The 22183-nt window shown below is 40.3% G+C and overlaps 1 protein-coding gene and 1 non-coding gene across 2 annotated transcripts in view; one reads left to right on the forward strand and one right to left on the reverse strand.

Annotated features, from left to right (window-relative positions):
* The window catches only part of cds1 (CDP-diacylglycerol synthase (phosphatidate cytidylyltransferase) 1), an 89332-nt gene that overhangs the window by 24574 nt on the left and 42575 nt on the right, over positions 1 to 22183 (reverse strand). Inside the window, exons 3-6 of the mRNA XM_080191147.1 lie at positions 16891 to 16987; positions 14016 to 14113; positions 11928 to 12067; positions 7121 to 7179 (exon numbers count right to left, since the gene is read on the reverse strand). Of these exons, the coding sequence (XP_080047273.1) occupies positions 7121 to 7179; positions 11928 to 12067; positions 14016 to 14113; positions 16891 to 16987 (394 nt within the window). The remainder of the gene's footprint in view (positions 1 to 7120; positions 7180 to 11927; positions 12068 to 14015; positions 14114 to 16890; positions 16988 to 22183) is intronic.
* LOC145351415 (U2 spliceosomal RNA) lies at positions 19032 to 19221 on the forward strand. Its single transcript, XR_013888396.1, has one exon. It is a non-coding gene; the product is annotated as a U2 spliceosomal RNA (small nuclear RNA).

The following is a 22183-nucleotide window of genomic DNA, read 5'->3' on the forward strand; positions in this document are numbered from 1 at the left end:
TGAAGCATGGAGGGCAAAGGAGAATCTAATAGAAATGTCCAAAGAACTACATGGCAATTGCCCCGGAAGATCACACTCTCTTTGGGAAACTGCCCTGTAGTGGGAACAATCCGATTAACGCGATTTAGATCACAAACTTTGGATGGTTCCGACAGTCATATAGCAATAGTTACACAGAATTAAAACCACTTCTAGTTTTTGGGCAACTATAGCACTGACCCACCACTTCTTGCCATGGGACCCCCCTCTCATACCCATGTTCCCTGCCAACTCCCACACTGGACTCTCCCCACAGGATTCTCCTCCCTCACCTCACCTAGCACCCTTCCACCTCCGACTACAAAAATCAAAGCTAAAATGCCAGTAGTCCAAATGGAGTACTGTAGTCTTAACATCTTTTAAATGAGACATTAAACTGAGGCCCAGTTTGCCCTCTCAGATGAATGTAAAAGATTCCAAGACACTACTTCAAAGAACAGCATGAGAGTTATCCTCAAATCAACATCACCAAAGCAGATTATCTGATCATTAGCACATTGTGGGAAATGTTATGCATACATTGCCTGCCACGTATCCCACATTACGTCAATAATTATGATTTGCAAAAATTTCATTGACTACGAAGCACTTTAGGACGTTCTGTGGCAATGAGAGGCACTATATAAAATGCAAACCTTTGGTTTTTTATTCATAGTAACAAAGTAATTGCTAAACGAATAATGATCAAAATTAATTTCAATTAATGTTCCACATCCAGATATTTGACTGACACAAAAATGGAGCTGTTGACTATATCTTGGTAATCAATGTCAATTAGACTACAACCTACAAAGGATTGGGGCAAGCAAACACTTTAGCTGTGAAAGGCTGTGGAAGCCATAGAAACAAAGCCACCTGTGCCTCCCAAGTATGCTTCAATCACATGTCAAATTACTCATGCACTCAACTATTATTTTCTCAAGGAAAAGAAATGGGTATTTGAATGAATTTATAGGATTTGCTTCCATTGTCTCCCCAAAAAGACAATTCCATTGATTTTTCACTATCACTGAAATAGTATTTCTGCACATTAGTTTTGAATTCTGTCTTCGTACATTAGCCAATTCCACTGGTTTTATTGTCCTGAATAAAGTTAAACAGCTCATCGTAGTCTACATTATCTAGTCCCTTTAGTTCTAAAACAGAAATCACATGGCCTCTTAACATTCTCTTTCCAAGTGCAAACCTGCTCAATATATAATCACTCCTAATAATAGCATCCCTCAATATTTCCAGTGTCATAATATTTTGCATCTTTTCAATAAATGTAATATTCTTTTTGTATTCATGATAATTTTCAAAATGTAGTTGTACCAATGATTTGGAACAGGCAGGCTTGCATAAATATTAATAATTTAAAAAATAACTTCTTAAATTTATTTCAACATCTAATTTGATTTACTCATTTGCCACCAAGCTTTTCAAATAGCTTAATTTATTGTGCACATAGGATTTCACTTCATTCAATATAGTATTATCCTAGCAGTGCCCCCTGGTATTAAAGGAAGTGGCAGCAGAGATAGTGGATCCATTGTTTATAATATTCCTAAGTTCCCTGGATGCGGAAAAGGTTCCAGTGTATTGGGAAAGTGCTAATTTTCTTTATTCAAAAAGGGAGAGAGGGAAGCAAAAAGCAAGAAACTATAGTCTGCTGTTGGGAACTGTTAGAATCTATTATTAAGGAAGTAATAACACAACATTTGGACAAGTCAAAATACAGTCCATCAGAGTCAGTGTGATTGTAGGAAGGGTAAACCGTGGTTGATTAATTTAGAGTTCTTCGAAGATGCAACAAGCCAAGTGGGTAACAGGGATCCTGTAGATATAGTATAACTGACTTGAGGAAGGCAGCTGGTAAGGTGCCGCACAGGAAGTTAATACACAAGGTAAGATCACAAGGGGTAATTTATTAGTTTGGATAGAAGACTACTAACTGACAGAGGCAGAAAGTCAGGATAAATGAGCCTTTTTCTGGCAAGATGTAATTAGTGGGGTGCCACAAGGTTTGGTCCTCAGGTCCCAACTATTTACAATTTATATTAATGACTTGGATACAAGGATAGAAGGTGCTATAACCAAATTTGCAGATGCCACTAAAATAGGTGAGTGAGTTGCGATGAGGAATTAAGAAATTTACAAATGGACATAGATAGGATAGGTGAGTAGGCCACAATGCGGCAGATGAAGTTTAACCTCTCACTTATCCATTTTGGTCAGAAAAATTGAAAGGCAGCTTATTATCTAAATCGAGAGAGATTACAGGGTACAGAGAGATCTGGTGTCCCAGAAAACTGGTATGCAGGTACAGCACCTAATAAGTAAAGCAATTGGAATTTTGGCATTTATAGCTAAAGAAGAGCATAAAAAGTAAGGAAGTGTTGCTGTTACTATACAAAGCATTGGTGACATCACACCTGGGGTACTGTGTACAGTTTTGGTCTCTTTATTTGAGGAAGGATGTAGCTGCAGTTCAGAGGAAGCTCACTAGATTGAATCAAATGGGTGGCACGGTGGCGAAGTGGTTAGCACTGCTGCTTCATGACACCAGGAACCCAGGTTCAATTCCAGCCTTGGTTGATTGTGTGGAGTTTGCTCATTCTCTCCGTGTCTGAGTGGGTTTCCTTTGGGTGCTCTAGTTTCTTCCCACAGTCTAAAGATGTGTAGGTTAGGTCAATTGGCCATGCTAAACTGCCTCATGGTGTCCAAATATGTATAAGGTTAGGAGAATTAGCGGGGGGGGTTACAGGGAAAAGGCCTGGGTAAGTGTGCTATTGGAGAGATGATGCAGACTCGAGAGGCTAAATAGCCTCCTCCTGCACTGTAGGGATTCTATGATTCTATGTGGGGTTTGCCTTAAGGGAGATTGAACAGTTTAGGCCCATACTCTCTAAAGTTTAAAGGAGGAGATTTGTAATTGAGCTATATAAAAATGATTAAAAGGTACCAACAAGGTAGACATTGCGAGGATTCTTCCTCCTGTGGGTTTCTCTGGGGAGCAACACGTCGTTTTTCCCTCGCTAAAAACAACACTCTGCCATTTTTTGGTAAGATTCCCCCACAACTTCTAAGGAGACAATCAGTGACCTCTGCACCCTAATGCAAGATAGCCTGTTTCTGATGCGTTGATGAGTCTGGGCATTTTCTGCAGTATGACCCAGTGAGGATTCAGCAGATCACCATCGTGTGCTGCACACAACCTAGCAATGCAAAGGGATAAGAACCTCAATGAAGGGGTGGAGCCACAAGCTGCATCTGGTAAGGAGGACAAGGATGTAGAGTTTAAAAATGAGGAGTCCAGAGCATCAGTTTGCTGCCAATGAAAGTGGATGCACAGGATACCAATGAGGTCTTACTCCATGGTTACTTCCTTACAATAAAGCCCTCACCACAGTTAAACTGATACATGCATCTCAAATGATGAACAGGTTCACAATATTCCTTGTTTATAAATTGATTGCTTTTCACAGTTTACAATGATTCAAATGAGTTAAGGACCAGGTCATAAATTGACTAGACGGGTTTAACAGTCAACACAATAGCAATAAAGATCAAGTATGCATTCAGTAATTTCAGTGATCCAGTTGCCCGGATACCAAGTTCAAACCGACCATTCACCTATAAGAACATGAGAAATAGGAGCAGGATTAGGCCATCTAGCCCCTCAAGCCTGCCCCGCCAGTCAATAAGATCATGGCTGATCTGAAAGTGGTTCAGTTCCACTTACCTGCCTGCTCCCCATAACCCTTAATTCCCTTACTGATCAGAAATTTATCTACCTGTGACTTAAACATATTCAACGAGGTAGCCTCCACCACTTCAATGGGCAGAGAATTCCAGAGATTCACTACCCTCCGAGAGAAGTTGTTCCTCCTCAACTCCGTTCTAAACTGACTCCCCCTTATTTTGAGGCTGTGTCCTCTAGTTCTTGTTTCCTTTCTAAGTGGAAAGGATCTCTCTGCCTCTACCCTATCTAACCCCTTCATTATCTTATACATCTCTATAAGATCACCCCTCAGTCTTCTTAACTCCAACGAGTACAGGCCCAATCTCCTCAATCTCTTATCATCTCCAGTATTAACCTGGTGAACCTTCTCTGTACTCCCTCCAAGGCCAACATATCCTTTCGCAAATAAGGGGACCAAAATTGCACACAGTACTCCAGTTGCGGCCTCACCAGTACCTTGTACAATTGCAGCAAGACCTCCCTGCTTTTATACTCCGTCCCCCTCATAATAAAGGCCAACATTCCATTTGCCTTTTTGATCATCCTCTGCACCTGCAGACTGAGTTTTTGCAATTCAGGCACAAGGACCCCCAGGTCCATCTGCACAGTGGCATGTTGTAATTTTTCACCATTTAAATAATAGTCCATTTTACTACTGTTCCTTCCAAAGTGGATAACCTTTCACTTGTCAACATTATACTCCATCTGCCAGAACATCGCCCATTCACTCAGCCTATCCAAACCTCTCTGCAGACTTTCCGCATCCTCCAAACAATTTGCTTTCCCACTCATCTTTGTGTCATCAGCAAACTTTGTTACCCGACACTCTGTCCCCTCCTCCAGATCGTCTGTGTATATGGTAAACAGTTGAGGCCCCAGCACTGATCCCTGCAGCACGCCACTAGTCACCAACTCCCAACCAGAAAAGCACCCATTTATTCCATAAGAACAAAAGACCTTAAGAAATAAAAGGAGTAGCCATCTAGACCCTTGAGCCTGTCCCGCCATTCAACAAGATCATGGCTGATCTGAAGTGGATCAGTTCCACTTTCCTACTTTCTCCCCATAACCGTTAATTCCCTTGTTTATCAATGATAAACTTAAATACATTCAGCGTGGTAGCTTCCACCACTTCAACGGGCAGAGAATTCCAGAGATTCACCACCCTTTGAGTCAAGAAGTTCCTCCTCAACTCTGTTCTAAACTGATCCCCCCCCTTATTTTGAGGCTGTGCCCTCTAGTTCTGCTTTAAGGTTAAAAGGTGACTTAATAGAGGCACACAAGATGCTCAGAGGATTAGATGGGGTGGACAGCGAGAGCCTTTTTCCTCGGATGATGACGGCTAGCATGAGGGGGCATATCTTTGAGTGAAGAAGTTCCTCCTCAACTCTAAACTAATCTAAATCTAAATTGCCCTCCCTTTATCTTGAGGCTGTGCCCTCTAGTCCTGCTATCCTTTCTAAGCGAGAAGAATCTCTCTACCTCTACCCTATCCATCCCCTTCATTATCTTATACATCTCTATAAGGTCCCCCCTCAGCCTTCTAAACTCTAACAAGTACAGACCCAGTCTATTTAGTCTCTCTTCATAGGCCAACTCTCTGCTTCCTCTTAGATAGCCAATCCTCAATCCACGCCAACATTTTACCCCCAACTCTGTGTACCTTAATCTTCTGCAGCAACCTTTTGTGAGGCACCTTATCGAACGCCTTCTGGAAATCTAAAAACACCATGTCCACCGGTTCCCCCTGTCAACCACACTCGTTACATCTTCATAAAAATCCAGTAAATTCGTCAATCACGACTTTCCCTTCATGAATCCATGCTGCATCTGCTTGATCAAACCATTCTTTTCCAGGTGTCCTGCTACTACTTCTTTAATGATGGATTCCAGCATTTTCTCAACTACGGACATGAAGCTAACCAGCCTGTAGCTACCCACCTTTTGTTTACTTCCTTTTTTAAACAGCGGCATATCATTAGCTGTTTTCCAATCAGCCGGCACTTCCCCAGAGTCCAGCGAATTTTGATAAATTACTATGAATGCATCTGCTATTACTTCTGCCATTTCTTTCAGTACCCTGGGAGGCATTCCATCCGGGCCCAGGGACTTGTCTACCTTTAGTCCCATTAGTCTACCAAGCACTACCTCTTTAGTAATAGTAATCGTTTTAAGGACCTCACCCCCTCATCCCACTATCATTAATATTCGGTAAGCTATTTGTGTCCTCTACCGTGAAGACTGACACAAAAAATTTGTTTAAGACCTTGGCCATTTCCTCGTTTCCCATTATTAAATCCCCCTTCTCATCTTCTATGGGTCCAACATTTACTTTAGCCACTCTCTTCCTTTTATATATATCCACCTGCACAATGTCAGACAGATGTACAAGGATTAACCCCTCCCAACAACTTCACAATAGAAGATAGGCATATGAGACGGATTGAACTCCTCCCACTAACTTCAATCATTCTCAGTGGTCTCTGATTCTAAAAAGTGATTTGCATGCTGATATCACTGCATCAAGGTGAACCTTTCCAGTTTCCACATGATTCTTATGACCTCTAAAATTGGCTGCAAATTTTAGAACAAATTCCTAAAATTACTTTGCTAATTTCTGTGTTCATTGGGATCAAGGATGTCAGTCTTGTAAAATGAAACCCTTTCAAATTGGACTAGAGTGCCAGACTGAAGCATTTCCACAGGTAGATCAAGAATCACCACATTTTGCCATTTGACGGAGAACAAGGATAAAAATGGATTATGAGGTGGGATCATAATTTTAATTCTCATGCTTTCTTTATCATGAAATTTAGTAATAACTATTGCTTTCATATTTTAAAGACTCAAAAAAGGAACATTTCTCTTTAATAATGGACTTCTACTGCTGGATTTAAATTTTAGAAATTTCCAATTAGTCAGGTCTAAAACGTAACCACTGCATATATAATACAATCACACAGTGTTTTCTTCAACAATGTCTTAGCTTTAACCTAATAGAGCATGCTGACAGCACTGTACCAAAGTGAACCTTTCCCGTTTCCACATGATTCTTATGATCTCTAAAATTGGCTGCGAATTTTAGAACTAACTTGGGCTAAATTGCTCGTACTTTTGAGCTGCGACTCTGCATCTATCAGGAACAGGGATCAGATGGTTCAACTTATTTTAGCTACAAGTCTTGGTGTTGGCAGAAAGATACTCTTCTGTGCTTATCTTAAAGCAAAGTCCAAGACTTGCCCTGTGCTACTACTACCAGCTCAATGCAGTTGGTCGTTTACTGCAGAAAACATTTTTAAAACTTGTAGCATTTTCCTACTTATGTTAATAACTACAAGATAAATATTGCATACACACCATGTAAAATTGCAGTCGGTAATGTTTCTTCACTAAACTCAGTACATACATGCAGAAGCCTGAAAAATGATAGCAGGAAATATATTAGCCATCTCAATAAATGACAAAAAATACATAGTGAAAGCTATTCTAATGCACCATTGCATGCAACTCTTTCAGGCAAATTCCACAATTTCACTACTCATTATTATTGGCCAATCTTAACCTAATACCTAACTAATAAGGCAACTCTGCCTAAAAAGTCTCCATTTGTAAAGTGAAATGATTCAGTAATTAAAATCTTAATAACACTACTTACTTCGTAGAACATATAGCAGAATACATACTACTGATCCCTCAGAATGTTTAAGGGGAAGGTTGTTATTTATTTGACCATTTGTGACCATAAATCGCAATGGAAATCACTCTTCGCAATCCCCCTAGAAATTCTAAGATCAAAACTGTATAACTTAAATGCAGCAGTTATGTCATAAACTGTTTGTTCAGCAATGTGACTGCAATAGACAAAAACAGAACCAAAACTTAAACCTATTGAAGCACAAATACTTTGCGGAATTTTAGAACATGGCTTTGTGTGTAACTTTTCAATAGCAAATCTGCAATCGCAATTGCGCTTTCATGTGAAGATGCTCATTAGGGGTTTGTGTTTTCTCTACACAAAGAGGAAGATAAACAAACTATAAAGCGCAAAGGGATCTGCCAGGTCTGTTTTCACATACCAACTTCAAAGTAACACTGGAAGTTGCTCAGAAGTTATGTATGGCAATTTCAGAGCTGGTAAACGCATAGCTGCAATTTTGCCTATTATTAAACTTTGGACAATACAAGCAGATCATAAAAAATGGAAGTGGAAAAAGCATAACACCTGCATAATTAACAGATTATATGGAAAGATTCTGAAGTAAACTTTTATGTTTAGAGTTGAATACTAGAGTCAAGAGAAAAGTGACACATCCATCAAGTTTCAGTTCAGTATTTACAATAATCACATGGTATCTTTAAATTGAATTGTGGCTCTGCAATTACCATTTGTTTTTTTAAAAATACAATTTGCATAAATCTTACTTGAAAATAAAACTTCATTAAACATACTGATACAAAAACTGTTGGAATAATGATATGCACATAAAAGATGATTTCAAACAATCTGGGTTGGGATGGGATTGGATTCTGGAAGGGCAAGACCAAATTGGTTGAAAATTTGCTGGCATCTTCATGATCTTGTGAACCTATTCTGTTGGCAAACAATACACTGGGTGGCAATTGCCAACACCTGCCTTCTGGAAAATATGCATGATTTATAAGTTAATTGATGGGTCAGCCTTTCAGCAGGCAATGTTCAGAGAGGCCGGGCTCTGAAAGGTCCAACTGATTTTGAAACATTGCTCTGTAATTTCAGGTGTGACAACTCCCGGTCATGTGCCAGCCTGGTCTTCTGCAAAATCCCTGGCGACCTCTAGCAGAATCTAGTTTGGGAATCCTTGACTTTAGGGATTGTGCCCCAGAGTTTAAATGCTTCTACATGATGCAAAGAAGTCAACTAAAATACATTAAATCAAAGTTTTAGAGGGCATTAACTTACAAAGGAACTCAAAATTCTGATAACCCGACGTACAAATTCAAACAAATGCATGTGTACACTAGCTCGAATACAAATGGAAGGTTAAGCTCAGATTTCTTTTTAACCACAATTATCAGATTATTAAAACATAATACTGAACAATGAAATGGATTAACGCAATATACAAATGCACATGCACACAAATGAAAGGCTTGATGGTTAGACGAACTTCAATTTCTGTTGACTACCTCTGCTGAAAGTTGAATAAATTGCTGAATTGTCCCAAAAGTAAGCAGACAATGAAACCCAACGTATTAGTTCATAGGAAATGCCAATTAGAAACTCTCAGTCCCGGACCAGATTTTCTGATCACAATTACTCTTCTTTTTAAAGAAAATTTAATTCCTGCATATAGTTAAGAGCCTTATTTCAGTCATACCTTCCATTTGGGGACATGCGTTTGTTTGAATTTTGTTACAAAATATGGAGTGGTGCACTGGGGGACAAGAGGGAGGCAGCAGCACAATGTTATTAGCTGTGCGTTGGTGTAGCTAGGATCCAAACAAACACAATAAGCCATATAACTTTGTTCCATGTTGTATGCAACTATTTTCAAGAGGCAAAAGTCGTCACCAATTTTCCTTTCCCTATCCCAGCAATTTCATACTGCTGTATCTACAGGGACCAACTTGAGATCATCAAATCTCATTGGTGAAGTTCCAGAAAACTGGAGGGTGGCTAATGTTGTTCCATTGTTTAAGAAGGGTAACAAAAACTTACTGTACTGTCTGGAGACAATACACATCTCTTTAACCTGTGATCAGTGCTCCTTCCACTCACATTGTCGGCCACTTTAGGACTTGAACAGCAGGTTAGGTGTAAAGATTTGCATTCTAATCAGTAATCTGTAAACTGTCTGTGCTTTATATGCTCTGTCTGAGGCCAGAACTCTCCATTCACCTGACGAAGAGGGTAACCTCGAAAGCTAGTGAGTTTACTATCAAATAAATCGGTTGGACTTAAACCTGGTGTTGTCAGACTTTTTACTAACAAAAACAAACCAGGGAATTACAGGCCAGTGAGCCCGACATCAGCGATGGGTCAGTTACTGGAGGGGGATTCTGAGGGACAGTCTTTTGGATGGTCAAGGTCTGATTAGGGACAGTCAGCACAGTTTTATGTGTGGAAGTCATGTCTGACGAATCTTTTAGTGTTTTTCGAAGAGGTTACCAAGATGGTGGATGAGGATAGGTCAGTACATGTGTTCATATGGACTTTAGCAAGGCCCTTGACAAGATCCTGGATGGCAGGCTAGTCTGAGGAACAACCTTCGACATCACCCTCTGCTTCCTAACATTGAGCCAATTTTAAATCCAATTAGCTAGATCTCTCTGGATTTTAGTACAGGTAAATGTGAAGTGTTGCATTTTGGTAAGTAAAACCAGGGGTAGGACTTATACAGTGAATGATAGGGCCCTGGAGAGTGTTAAGAAACAGAGGGACCTAGGACTGCAAGTACTTAGTTCATTTAAAGTTGCATCAAAGGTAAACAGAGTGGTGAAGAAGGCATTTAGCCCACTGGCCTTCATCAGTTAGGGCACTGAGTATAGGAACTGGGACATTATATTACCATTGTATAAGTTATTGGTGAGGCCACACTTGAAGTATTGTGTACAGTTTTGGTCACCCTGTTATAGGAAACATATTGATAAACTGAAAAGAATGCAAAGAAGATTTACAAGGGTGATGCCAGGATTAGTGAGCCTGAGTTATAGGAAGCTGTTGGCCAGGCTAGGGTTTTATTCCTTGGAATGTAGGTGACCTTATGAGGGGTGTAGATAGGATGAACGCACAAGAGTCTTTTTCCCAAGGTACGGGAATTGAAAACTAGAGGGCACAGGTTAAGGTGAGGGAGGAAAGATTTAAAAGACCCCTGAGGGGCAACTTCTTCACACCGAAGGTACAGCATATATGGAATGAGCTGCCAGAGAAAGTGGTTGGGGCCGGTTCAATAGCATTATTTAAAAAGTATCTGGATAAGTACATGGACGGGTAAAGTTTAGAGGGATATGGGCCAAACACGGGCAATTTGGACTAGCTGGGAGGGCAACATGGTAAGCATGGACTGGTTGGGCCGAAGAGCCCATTTCTATGTTGTATTGCTCTATGACTCTACATGATTGAATAATTCCAAGGATAAATTCTGTCTGGGAGAGGGTGGGTACAAAGTCCATAGCAGAATGATTTTTTTAAAATTCAATTTTGATAAAGGTTAAAAAAACCCAAAGTATTATAACCTGTCTTTTCTCTTTACGTGTGTTAATTGACCTCCCACATATTCTGGCACTCTGACTTGTGATAGAGATGCCAGTGTTGGACTGGGGTAAACACAGTAAGAAGTCTCACAACACCAGATTAAAGTCCAACCAATTTATTTAATAGTAATCCCACAAGCCAGGCAAGACTATTCCCTTCCTGTTGGCGAACTCTTCAGTGGTCACGGGCATGCGGTCTCTGATCTTCGGGTAAGCGTTCTCCAAGGCTGCCTTCATGACACAAGACTATGCAGAGTTGCTGAGTGGAGACTGATAGCCAAGTTCCACACATGAGGATGGTCTCAACCGAGATCTTGGGTTCATGTCGCACTATCTGTATCCCCCATGACTTGCCTGGGCTTGTAAAATCTCACTTACTGTCCTGTCTGGAGACAATACACATCTCTTTAACCTATGCTAATGCTATCTCCACTCACATTGTCTGCATCTTTAAGACTTGAATAGCAGGTTGGCTGTAAAGACTTGCATTCTAATCAGTATTCTGTAATCTGTGTGTGACTTTATATGCCCTTCTCTGATCAGAACCTTCCACGCACCTGACGAAGGAACACCGTTTCTGAAAGCTTGTGGGATTATCAAATAAATTGGCTGGAGTTTAACCTGGTGTTGTGAGACTTCTTACTCTGACTTGTTGCAGACCACTTAATATAGCCCAATATTAATAGAAATCAGAAGGAAATATGCAGAACTGCTCAACAATGTCAACGACTTATCCGCACTACTATGAGTGGAGACATTTAAAAAATAAGTATGTAGGATTATCAAACATAAATTCACTTTTGCAACTGGTGGAAGCAGCTCCCCCAAGTTATGCTTCGCAAGAAACAAAGTCGGATTTACTACATGCAACAAAAATAATTGAAAGACCTACAACACACTGAATATACAAGTAAACTAAACCTTTACTTACCTGCTAGATACATAGCAAAGGAGATGAAGCGATGATAGCGGACCAGGAACTGAAGTGGCACTTCCCTTCGCACCAGGCCACCAAAATAATCAGCAACTGTTTCTCCATAAAAGAAATAATTTACACAGAGAAGAAAGTACCTACCAAAAAATTAAATTAGACAATAAATTTACAAGCATGCTTCATCTATGATGTTTCATTATTTTAGTGTTTGATGTTCAGTTACCTTATGTTCGGTAATGTTTCCGGCTTGATTTTACAATTTCATACATTGTGTGAAAATTAAGCTGTGTTTTATGACTCCTACTAGATTGACAGCGATTTGCATTTTGGGCTGCCAAACCTCACATCAAATACAAATCCAAATAAAAAGATTGAGTTTTTCTCCTGAACAAATGGATAAGTGCAATGGCATTCTTCAGGATATAGCCCTCCAATTTTATTTCTATCCCTAATGAGACAGGATCTGATCTGCCATCAAAAATATAACAGCAATTTACAGTAGAGAATTACGACCAGAAACCAGAATCTTGCCATTTTGTGGCAGTCCAAATGTGCATCACTAATCATCAATAATAGGACACAACAAATTTACGATTCTGCTAAATGAAAATGTAAATTTAACATACAGGCATTAGAATCAGACCCACACATTCCTACCAAGTTGTGCTCTGTCCTTCTTTGGACAGTTTGATTGGACAGTGGTTAGGGAGAAGAAATCAAAACTAAAATTTGAATAAGCAAATGATTGTGGCATGTGTAACCATTCGGTTAACTTTCAGCTATGACACTACCACTGTAATTTCTGAGCATTTCTTTGTGCCATATACTAATTATTGGTGCACTATTCTGATTGCTGCCTTTTCATTTCTATGGGCTGTGCATTCTATTAACCTTTTTCAATCATCAAATACTACCATCACATACCTGAATTTATTTTATGTACTTTTAATGTGGAAGTTTGTAATGAAATTCAACAGTGCGCTTAACAGAATAATCTATTTAGCATGTAATAGCAGTTCCACTTCAGGGTAACACACCCACAATACTGCACTGTTGCAGATGCTATGCTGGAGTTGGATATTAAATGAGGACCTGTGTTCGTACTTAGGCTAGCTTAATTCTATGGCATTTCCTAGCCAACAGTTATTGTTTTGAGTGTGTGCGCGCGTGCGCGGGGGGGGGGGGGGGGCAACTCCGACCTCACCGCGCCGTTGACAGATCACGTCAATGCCAGAAAATAGTGTACAGTCCATTTTGCACCCAACACCAAACAGTTTGCAAATCTCCCAACCCCTTTCTCCAGTCAAGTTCGTGCCCATTCTCATCCAGAAAGTGGGTGAGGCTGATTATCATGAGTTTGCTGCATGTCAATCTCATTAGCAAAATCGGTGTGCGACCCATAACCCCCCGAAATGCACCCACTTCTCCGGCACAATATCGCACCTGCGCAAATCACTACTGCTCTTATAAAGTGTGGTTCCAGCACAACGGTTGCAAGACAGAGCGAGGAGATGAGTACAACTGTGTGCCACTGTCCAGGGTGCAAGAGGGTGGGTTGGCCGCAGGTTGCCCCCATAGGTGCTGGGGCTTGGGGCACCTCATGATTGGTTTAACAGCTGTTTTGCGATTTAGTAACAGCATGAACCCAAATTTTATGCACTCTGTAATAGAGACACGATTATTTTTCTACCAACCAAGATCAACCAAGGCCCCAAATCTTGAAATTAAACTTGAAAGGATGAGAATACAGATTGGACATTATTTTTAAAAAAAGAAAGTTACTTACAGGGAAAGTTACTATGTCTTTCTAACTTAACTTTCTTCTATGAACAAACTGAGAATTTATGCTAACTCAACAGCAGCAACTGTGATACAAAATGCACTGTTACATTTCAATATATTTTCATTTGGATGCTATGTTCATGGCTTCCTCAGAATCAATGGTGTGAGGTTTTCCTCTTACTAGTTTACAGAGCATGTTTAATGAGGATGTTCTGCAGTTTCTGTCTCCTGTTCCATCCAACCCTGTTCCCCTCCCCCTCCACAGTTAATAAAAAAGCCCTTCATCTGTATGACCACACTCACCAGCTCAAGGTTCTGAACCAAGGCAGTTCATAAGAATGATACACTCTGTAACCAATAGTGATGATCTCATGAAAACACTTGATTTGAACATAAAGAACCTAAAAGAGAATAAAATAAATTAGTTTACAACCTAAATTAGTTTCTAAAACAACCAGGTTCTGCTGTTCCAAAAATCAATTTACAACACAAAACAGGCATATAATCTTTGCCTTCATTCTGAAAATCTTAATGTTCAATTGGATGGGGAAAAAGATTGATTGGCTGACATTAGAAACATTTGCCCATTGCTGCTATTATAATGTCAGTTTGGTGCTCAATTTACATCAACATCAATTCAGCATCAAACTAACAATAAATAGTAAAAAAACTGCTCTGCAACCAAAAAAGAAATTATTGCAAAATCTCAGTCCGTCTGGCAGCACCTGTAAGGCAAGAATGACATTTCGAGTCCAGATGACCCTTCGTCAAAGTTACTCTATATGTCAAAGAAACTACTCTATTTGGAGCAGCACCATGACGTGTTACAAAACAGAGCCCTGAGGAACAGGAAACTCAAGGCATACTGATGTTGATTCAGCTCCATTACAACAGACAGAGTCAACATAATGATCCAGAAAGTCTCATATCACAAAGTAATTGCACAAATAGATCTCATCAGGCTATCACCTTCAGGTCGTAAGCTTGCACCAATAAATAACATCTTGCTACATACAGCCAAATAGAATGTCTCACAGATGGAATATTTTCTTAGTCACAATTTTTTGGTACAAATCATGGGAAATCAATTTCTGTGCACCAGTCACCATTCCCAAAAATCACTTCCTGTACAAGTGGCTTCTTCTTTCTCAGTGATAGAATTGTGGACTGTGGTTTTGAGAACATTAGCAGAAATCTGGCCCATAGACACTGATGGATTTCCACGGGCGTCAAAACATCTAACAGTCAAAACAACACAAAAAGAATTCAAGGCATTTAACAGAGGGAAAATTTTAAATGCAAAAATGTCAAGCTATTAGTAGGAGAACTGGAAGAAATGGAATGAACAAGTTCCAGAGAATGGAGCCAAAGTGACTGATAATGCTGCCACCAAGCAGCAAAGGAAAGTGGAAGATGCAGAGAAAGTTAAAATCAAAAAAATACAGGGGATCAAAATCATGAAGAATAGGAGAGATAAGTGCAGTGATAAAGACAAAGATATTAACTTAAATGCACTTAATGTTATAGGTGAGAATCAAGGAAATGACGGAAAGAGGATTGAGAAGATGGTAGGACAATAAAACAGCTCTGCAGAAGAACTTGCACATTAAAATGCCAGAGAGGCACATCACAGAAAATGGATGCCAAGATAGCTGGGGGAATGATCTTGATTTTAACTATGATTAAATGTGACACAGAGTCAGTCCAGGGGTCCAGTGAAAGTGTGCAGTGGTGTAAGGTGTAAGTAATGAGAAACAGTGAATTCTGTATTTCAGCAGATATGAAAATGCGTCTCAGCAGAAATTCACAATAAAAGGTACAAAGCATAAATGGAAATCTGGCTCCAGGTTTTCCTCACTCTCCAGGAATTTGGCACTGACTCAGGAAAATGTTGCACAGTAAACTAAATGTGGCTGAGCTAAATCAGCAAACAATGATGAGACGAGTTTCATGTTAGGCATGCTATTAAATTTGAAATGTTCGGAGTGAAGATGTGTCCTGCAGCAAGGCAATAACAGGAGTTGGAAATTATGAATGGTTTGTTCAGGACAAAGTCTTGAAAGAAGAGGTGAACATGCAAACTAGGAGCAAAAGTAGGCCATTCAGCTCCTCTGCGATTCATTGAGATTTTGGGTGATCTGCTTGTTTAGAATTCCACATTCCACTCTCAATAACGTTCAAATCTCTCATCTAACAAGGACCTATCTACCACTGTCTTGAAAATAATCAATGACCCCCACCTCCACTACCTTCTGAGGCAGAGAGTTCCAAACTCTCTCAACCCTCTGATAAAAATTCTCCCCATCACTATTCTAAAAGAGCAACGCTCAATTTTATAACAGTGCCCTCTAGTTCTGGATTCATTCACAAGAAGAAACACCCTTTCCACATCCACCTTGTCTAGCTCATTCAAAATCTTACATGGATTAATCAAATCACCCCTTCTAAACTCCAGTGGAAACAAGTCCAGTCTGTCCAGCCTTTCTTCATTAAGTCAACCCATTCATTCCAAGTATCCAGATGAAGAATAGTTAAGAGAATCAACTATAGATGGATCATAAAAAGGTAGAAATAGTGGTTGGAGCTCTGAGAGAAAACTGGGGAATAAACACAGTGAATACAAAGTGTTAAATTGCAAGTACAACTAAATCATCAAACCGCTAAAGAAGGTGGATGAAGAGTCAGGAGAGTAAGCAGTGGAATGTTAAGATAAACAAGATGAGGGATAACAAAATCAAAACAAGCACTGCTCCTGGAAATTTGGAATTGATTTTCAATGAGAAGCAACATTTTCAGAAAAAAAATTAAAACTTTATAATTTTTAATTGCCAATTATCTTGTTTATTTCTCTTCTCCTCATCACAATGCTCAACTTCCAATACAATCCAGATGTCACATTAAGCCTTTCAAAAGAATCTCACCAGATACAATTTATTTGGATTCCTCATGTTTCAAATAAAATTGTTCCTAGATTACAACTTATGTTCTATTCACCTGGCTGAAAACTGCAAAATTAACCTATTGATAGCGGGTGAGTTTTAGCAATAATAAAACCTGAAATTCAAATTTAACCCCATAATGCAGGAATTAATGGTTTTCTGTAAGTGAAGTTTTGTTTTTAATAAATTCATTTTTAAGTTGTAAAAATAAATTATTTCCATAAAATTAGTCTACTAACCACAAGCATGAGTACAATAGGTCCCAGGTAGATGATTAAGAAAAAAAATGAAATCATAGCAAGTGACAAGATCCCACGAATCCACCAGTTCTTCCATCTGCAAAACAAAGCATAATTAAAAAGACAAAGTGAATTGCAAGAGGCAAGTTAAAACACAAACAAAAGAAAAATCAATGTTCTTAGAAGTTCCCACTTTACAGCAAACCCTATGTACAAATTCTGTAAACCTTATCTAAACCATTAACTATACCAGCTGTATCTAGTAATCATTAGCATCACAAAATTAAAATGGTGGTTTTGAATTTGCAACAAAAAATCTGAAGGATATTTTAAAATCATCTCTGATACAATCTCAAAAGAAGTAAAAACAAAGGCTTTAAAATGCCAAATCAGAAGACAAGATGCTGTGCCATGAGCTTATGAGCTTCATTACGTTACAGTTGTAACAAAACAGGCATCCCATCTGTGTTTGATCCCTTCAATGTAGGGGAGAGCAAATGTGAGTAATGAGTGCAATATTGTAAGTTGCAAACACAACTATTTACTTCCCATGGAAAGTATGTTTAGGAACACCAGGGGATCAGAGGCCATTAAAGACTAGGGCAATGCCTATGGTGGGAGGGGAAAAACAGGGGAGGGGGGAGGATAGATGACCCGCCAGTGGACTCATCAGGATGGTCCTGATCCCCTTTGCCAGGGGCCCGTTTCGTGCAGTGGTGGTCATTGCTTGGGGGTAGGGGGGAGAATTGCAGGGGCAAGAATTGCCGGGGGGGGGGGGGGGTAGGGTAGGGTAGTAGACACATGCCACAGATGATGGGAGGTTCCACTGTCTGCAAGAGGCAGAAGGTTCTCTGGTTCATCGGAGCACCTTGCACAATGGCACCCAAGCACTCTGCAGCCGGCTTCACTGGCATACTTCAGCTCCGCCACCCCAATCTCCGCCAGTGCATGTCTCCCAGCTGTCAAAAAAACTGACAGGAATGTGAGAAGATTGCAATGCTGGACTCACCCAAAAAAACATTTTCAGATTTTGATGACACTTAAATTATTTACAAAGATTACGCTCATTCACTTTGTTTCTCCCTCTACATTTGCTATCTGAAATGTTATGTTATTTCCACCTTTTCTCTTTTTATTCTTTAGATAATGAAATAGCATCCAGGACAACCCACTCTAGACTGGTCAACCACCGAACAGTTTGCTTCTGTCTACTTTGTCTCATAATTTAAAATATCCATCATTCCTTAATGTCCACTAATGAGAAAGATCCACAATCTATATTTTCTCATGCCTGGTGAATGTGTGTGTTTTTACACTATAGAGCCTAACAGTGCACACTCCTAACTGAAGTTGTGTGTTTCATAACTGCTCAGTATTACTGTTGGCTATCTTTTGCATTTCTATATCTTTTATGGTAAGTCCTAAAATTCTATCAGCTTTAGTTTATTAAATAGCCTCATCAACCTGACATGATGTCTTTCGTGATCTATATGCCTATATCCATCACGTTGACATTCCAATACATTAAACCCATCATCTCTGCTTATCTCTCCCACTCTGGGATGTTCCTACAGACCTGCATCTTTGGCCAGTTGTTTGGTCCTTTGTCCTATTGTCTCATGGCTCGGTGTCAAATTTTGTTTAGCAGCATTCCTGTGAAACACTTTGGACTGTTTTATTGTAGTGGGAAGTGGGCAAGTGCTGTGTCAATACAAGTTGGGGTTGTTATAAAATATTTTGAAACCAGAAATGGGACAATACATTTATCCAGAAAGTCTGAACAGACCATTTTTTATTTTCATTTCATCCATTTTTTCCACTTTAAAAATCTCATTTTCCATTTTTTCCCCCACTAAGGTCTCCTCCTCCCCCCCACTCCTCTAGGGCTATTTGTTACATGTCTCAGGCTGTCCTTTGACACTCTGCTTATCTTTGCTCTGCCATTTACACATTCTGCTCTCTTAGTGAGCTATTATCCACAACCTCTTAGCCACGATCACCACCATTTATGTTCCCTTTGTCTTTTTGTCTATGACATCTTTGTCAATTCCCCCCATTCACCTAACAGTATACATATCACCTTATTTTCTATTGTCTTCAGTTCTGATGAAGGGTCATCTGGACTCGAAACATTAGCTCTATTCGCTTCTCAGCCTTTTGGCTAAGATCAAGTGTAGTATCGACATGCTGTACTTGGTTGAAGTCATTACATTACATTTTAGCATCATTTGAAGCAATTTTTAAAAGCGGCATCTCGGCCTTTTTGCTAAGATGCAAATGAGATCAAGCCTTGGAGGAGGTGCAATGCCTACTCCAATCAGCTTGGGTCATGTAGATCAAGCCCAAGACAGGAGGTGAAAGCCCTGTCTTGCCAGCTTGGGTCACGAATGTCTCAACTTGTTGAAACTCTGAACTGGACTTGATTTGACTGAATTGGATTAACAACAAAAAAAAATTAGCTCTATTCTCTCTCCACAGATGCTGTCAGGCCTGCTGAGATTTTCCAGCATTTTCTGTTTCAATTAACTTCATTTTAGTTTCTTAACAAGGCAACAGAGAAGGGAGATGAAAGTAATGTGGTCAATGTGGATTTCCAAAAGGAATTTGATAAAGTGTCACATAGTAAGGTCACCAACAAATCTGAAGCCCGTGGGATTAAAAAGGATCATGGCAACACTAATACACAATTGGCTAAAGAACAAGAAACAAACAGACTGGAGGAAGGTACGGTGTGGATTTCCAGAAGAGGTTATTACTAGGACCAGTGCTTTTCCTGATATATATGTTAATGATTTGGACTTGGGTGTGCAGGGGTACAATTCCAAAATTTGGAGATGACACAAAACTTCGATATCATAGGATCATACAGTGCAGAAGAGGCACTTCGGCCCATGTCCACACCAAAACATTAAAAACACCTGAATACCAACCTAACCCCATCTGCCAGTACTTGGCACATAGCTCTGAATGTTATGATGTGCCAATTGCTCAGCCACATATTTTTAAATGACGTGAGGCAACCTGCCTCTCCTACCCTCCCAGGCAGTCACCATCCTCTGGATAAAAACGTTTTTCCCCACATTCTCCTAATCTCCTGCACTTCACCTTGAGCCAATGTCCCCTCCTGCCTAATCTTTCAACTTAGGGAACAGCTGCTCTTTATCCATTCTGTCTATGTCCCTCAATCTTGTACACCTCAATCAGGTCGCCCCCTCAGTCTTCTCTGATCCAATGAAATCAACCCAAGCTACTCAACCTCTCTTCATAACTTTAGTGTTCCATCACAAGCAACATTCTGGTGAATCTCTTCTGCACTCCCTCCAGTGCAATCACATCTTTCCTATAATGTGGCGACCAGAACTGCACACACTACTCTAGCTGTGGCCTCACCAAAGTTATATACAACTCCAACATGACTTCCCTGCTTTTGTAACTTATGTCTCGATTGGTAAAGGCAAGTGCCTCACCACCCTACTAACGTACCCTTCCACCTTCAAAGATCTGTTGGCAAACACACCAACATCCCTTTGTTCCAAAGAACCTCCTAATGTCCTACCATTCACTGAGTACTTCCTTGTCAAATTACTCCTTCCAAAGTGTTGTCACCTCACACTTTTCAGGGTTAAATTCCATCTGCCACTTGTCAGCCCATTTGACCATTCTGTCTATATCTTCTTGTAGCTGAAGACTCATTGCCTCACTGTTAGCCACCTGGCCAATCTGTGCCATCTGCAAACTTATTAATCCTACCCCCTACTTAGTCATCAATGTCATTTATATAAATGATAAATAATAGGTGGTCCACTGATCCCTATGGTATGCCACTGGACACTGGCTTCCAGCATCAAAGAAGCCTTCTGCCATCATGCTCCGTCTCCTACAACTGAGCCAATTTTGAATCCATTTTTATCAAGTTACCCTGTATCCCATGTGAATTTAACCTTCTTTACAAGCCCCTCATGTGGGCCTTGTCAAACGCTTTGCTGAAATCCATACAAATTACATCGACTGCACTACCCTTGTTAACACACTTGGCCACCTCCTCAAAAAAATTCAATCAAATTTGCTGGGCATGGCCTCCCTCTGACGAAGCCACACTGACTAACCCTGATCAAGCTTTGCCTCACCAAGTGGAACTTCTCCTTCAGGAATTTCTCCAATAGTTTCCCTACCACTGATATGTGACTCACTGGTTTGTAGTTCCCTGGTTTATCTCTACAGTTCTTCTTAAATAAGAGAACCACATCAGCAGTTCTTCAGTCTTCTGGTACCTCTCCCATGGTCAGAGAGGGATTGAAAATTTAGGTCAGAGCCCCTGCAATCTCAGAATACTACAGTGCAGAAAAGGCTGTTTGGCCCATGAAAGGTCCTGACCTGCCCAATAATCACACTTGTCAGCACTTGGCTCATAACCTTGAATATTATGGCATGCCAAACATTCATCCAGGTAGTTTTTAAAGGATGTGAGTGAGGCATCCCTCCTCCACCACCCACCTAGGCAGTGCGTCCCAGACTATCACCACTCTCTGGTTAAAGAAGCTTTTCTTCAAATCGTCCCTAAAGCTCCCACCCATGCATCCCACAGCAAGCTGGGACACAATTCATCTGGGCCTGAAGAATAATCCACTTTTAAGGCTGCCAACACCTCTAATACCTTGTCCTTCCCTATGTCAATTTCCCAAGAACCTCAGACTAAATAGAACACATTCACTACAGAGAAGGAGACCATTCAGCCCATCAATCCTGAACCAACAATCATCCCACCTAGACCCTATTCCCATAATCTCTACGTATTTACCCTGCTAATTCCCCTAACAATAAGGGACAATTTAGCATGGCCAATCAAGCTAACACCCCGCTCTTTTGGACTGTGGGGGGAAACTGGAGCACCTGGAGTAACCCCACGCAGACATGGGGAGAACATGTAAACTCCACACAGTCACCGGAAACCAGAATTGAACTAAGGTCCCTGGAGCTGTGGGGCAGCAGTGCTAACCACTATGCCACCAGCTCTCTTCCTGAATTTCATGCCATTGTCCTCATTCTCTTGGGTGAAGATGGATGTGAAGTATTCATTCAACACTATCAATGTCCTCTGGCTCCACACTCAGATCACCCCCTTGGTCCCTACTTTTTCCCTGGTTAGCCACTTCCAATTGATATACTTACAGATTATCTTGGGATTTTCCCTGCTTTTACCAGCCAGAGCCGTCTCCTATCCCCTGTTTGTTTTCCCAATTGCCTACTTAAGCTCCACCCTGCACTTTCTATACCTCACTAATGCTTCCACTGA

This window comes from Carcharhinus amblyrhynchos, chromosome 1 (assembly GCF_965287045.1).
Source record: "Carcharhinus amblyrhynchos chromosome 1, sCarAmb.v2.hapA, whole genome shotgun sequence".
In the NCBI taxonomy this organism is placed as follows: Eukaryota; Metazoa; Chordata; class Chondrichthyes; order Carcharhiniformes; family Carcharhinidae; genus Carcharhinus; species Carcharhinus amblyrhynchos.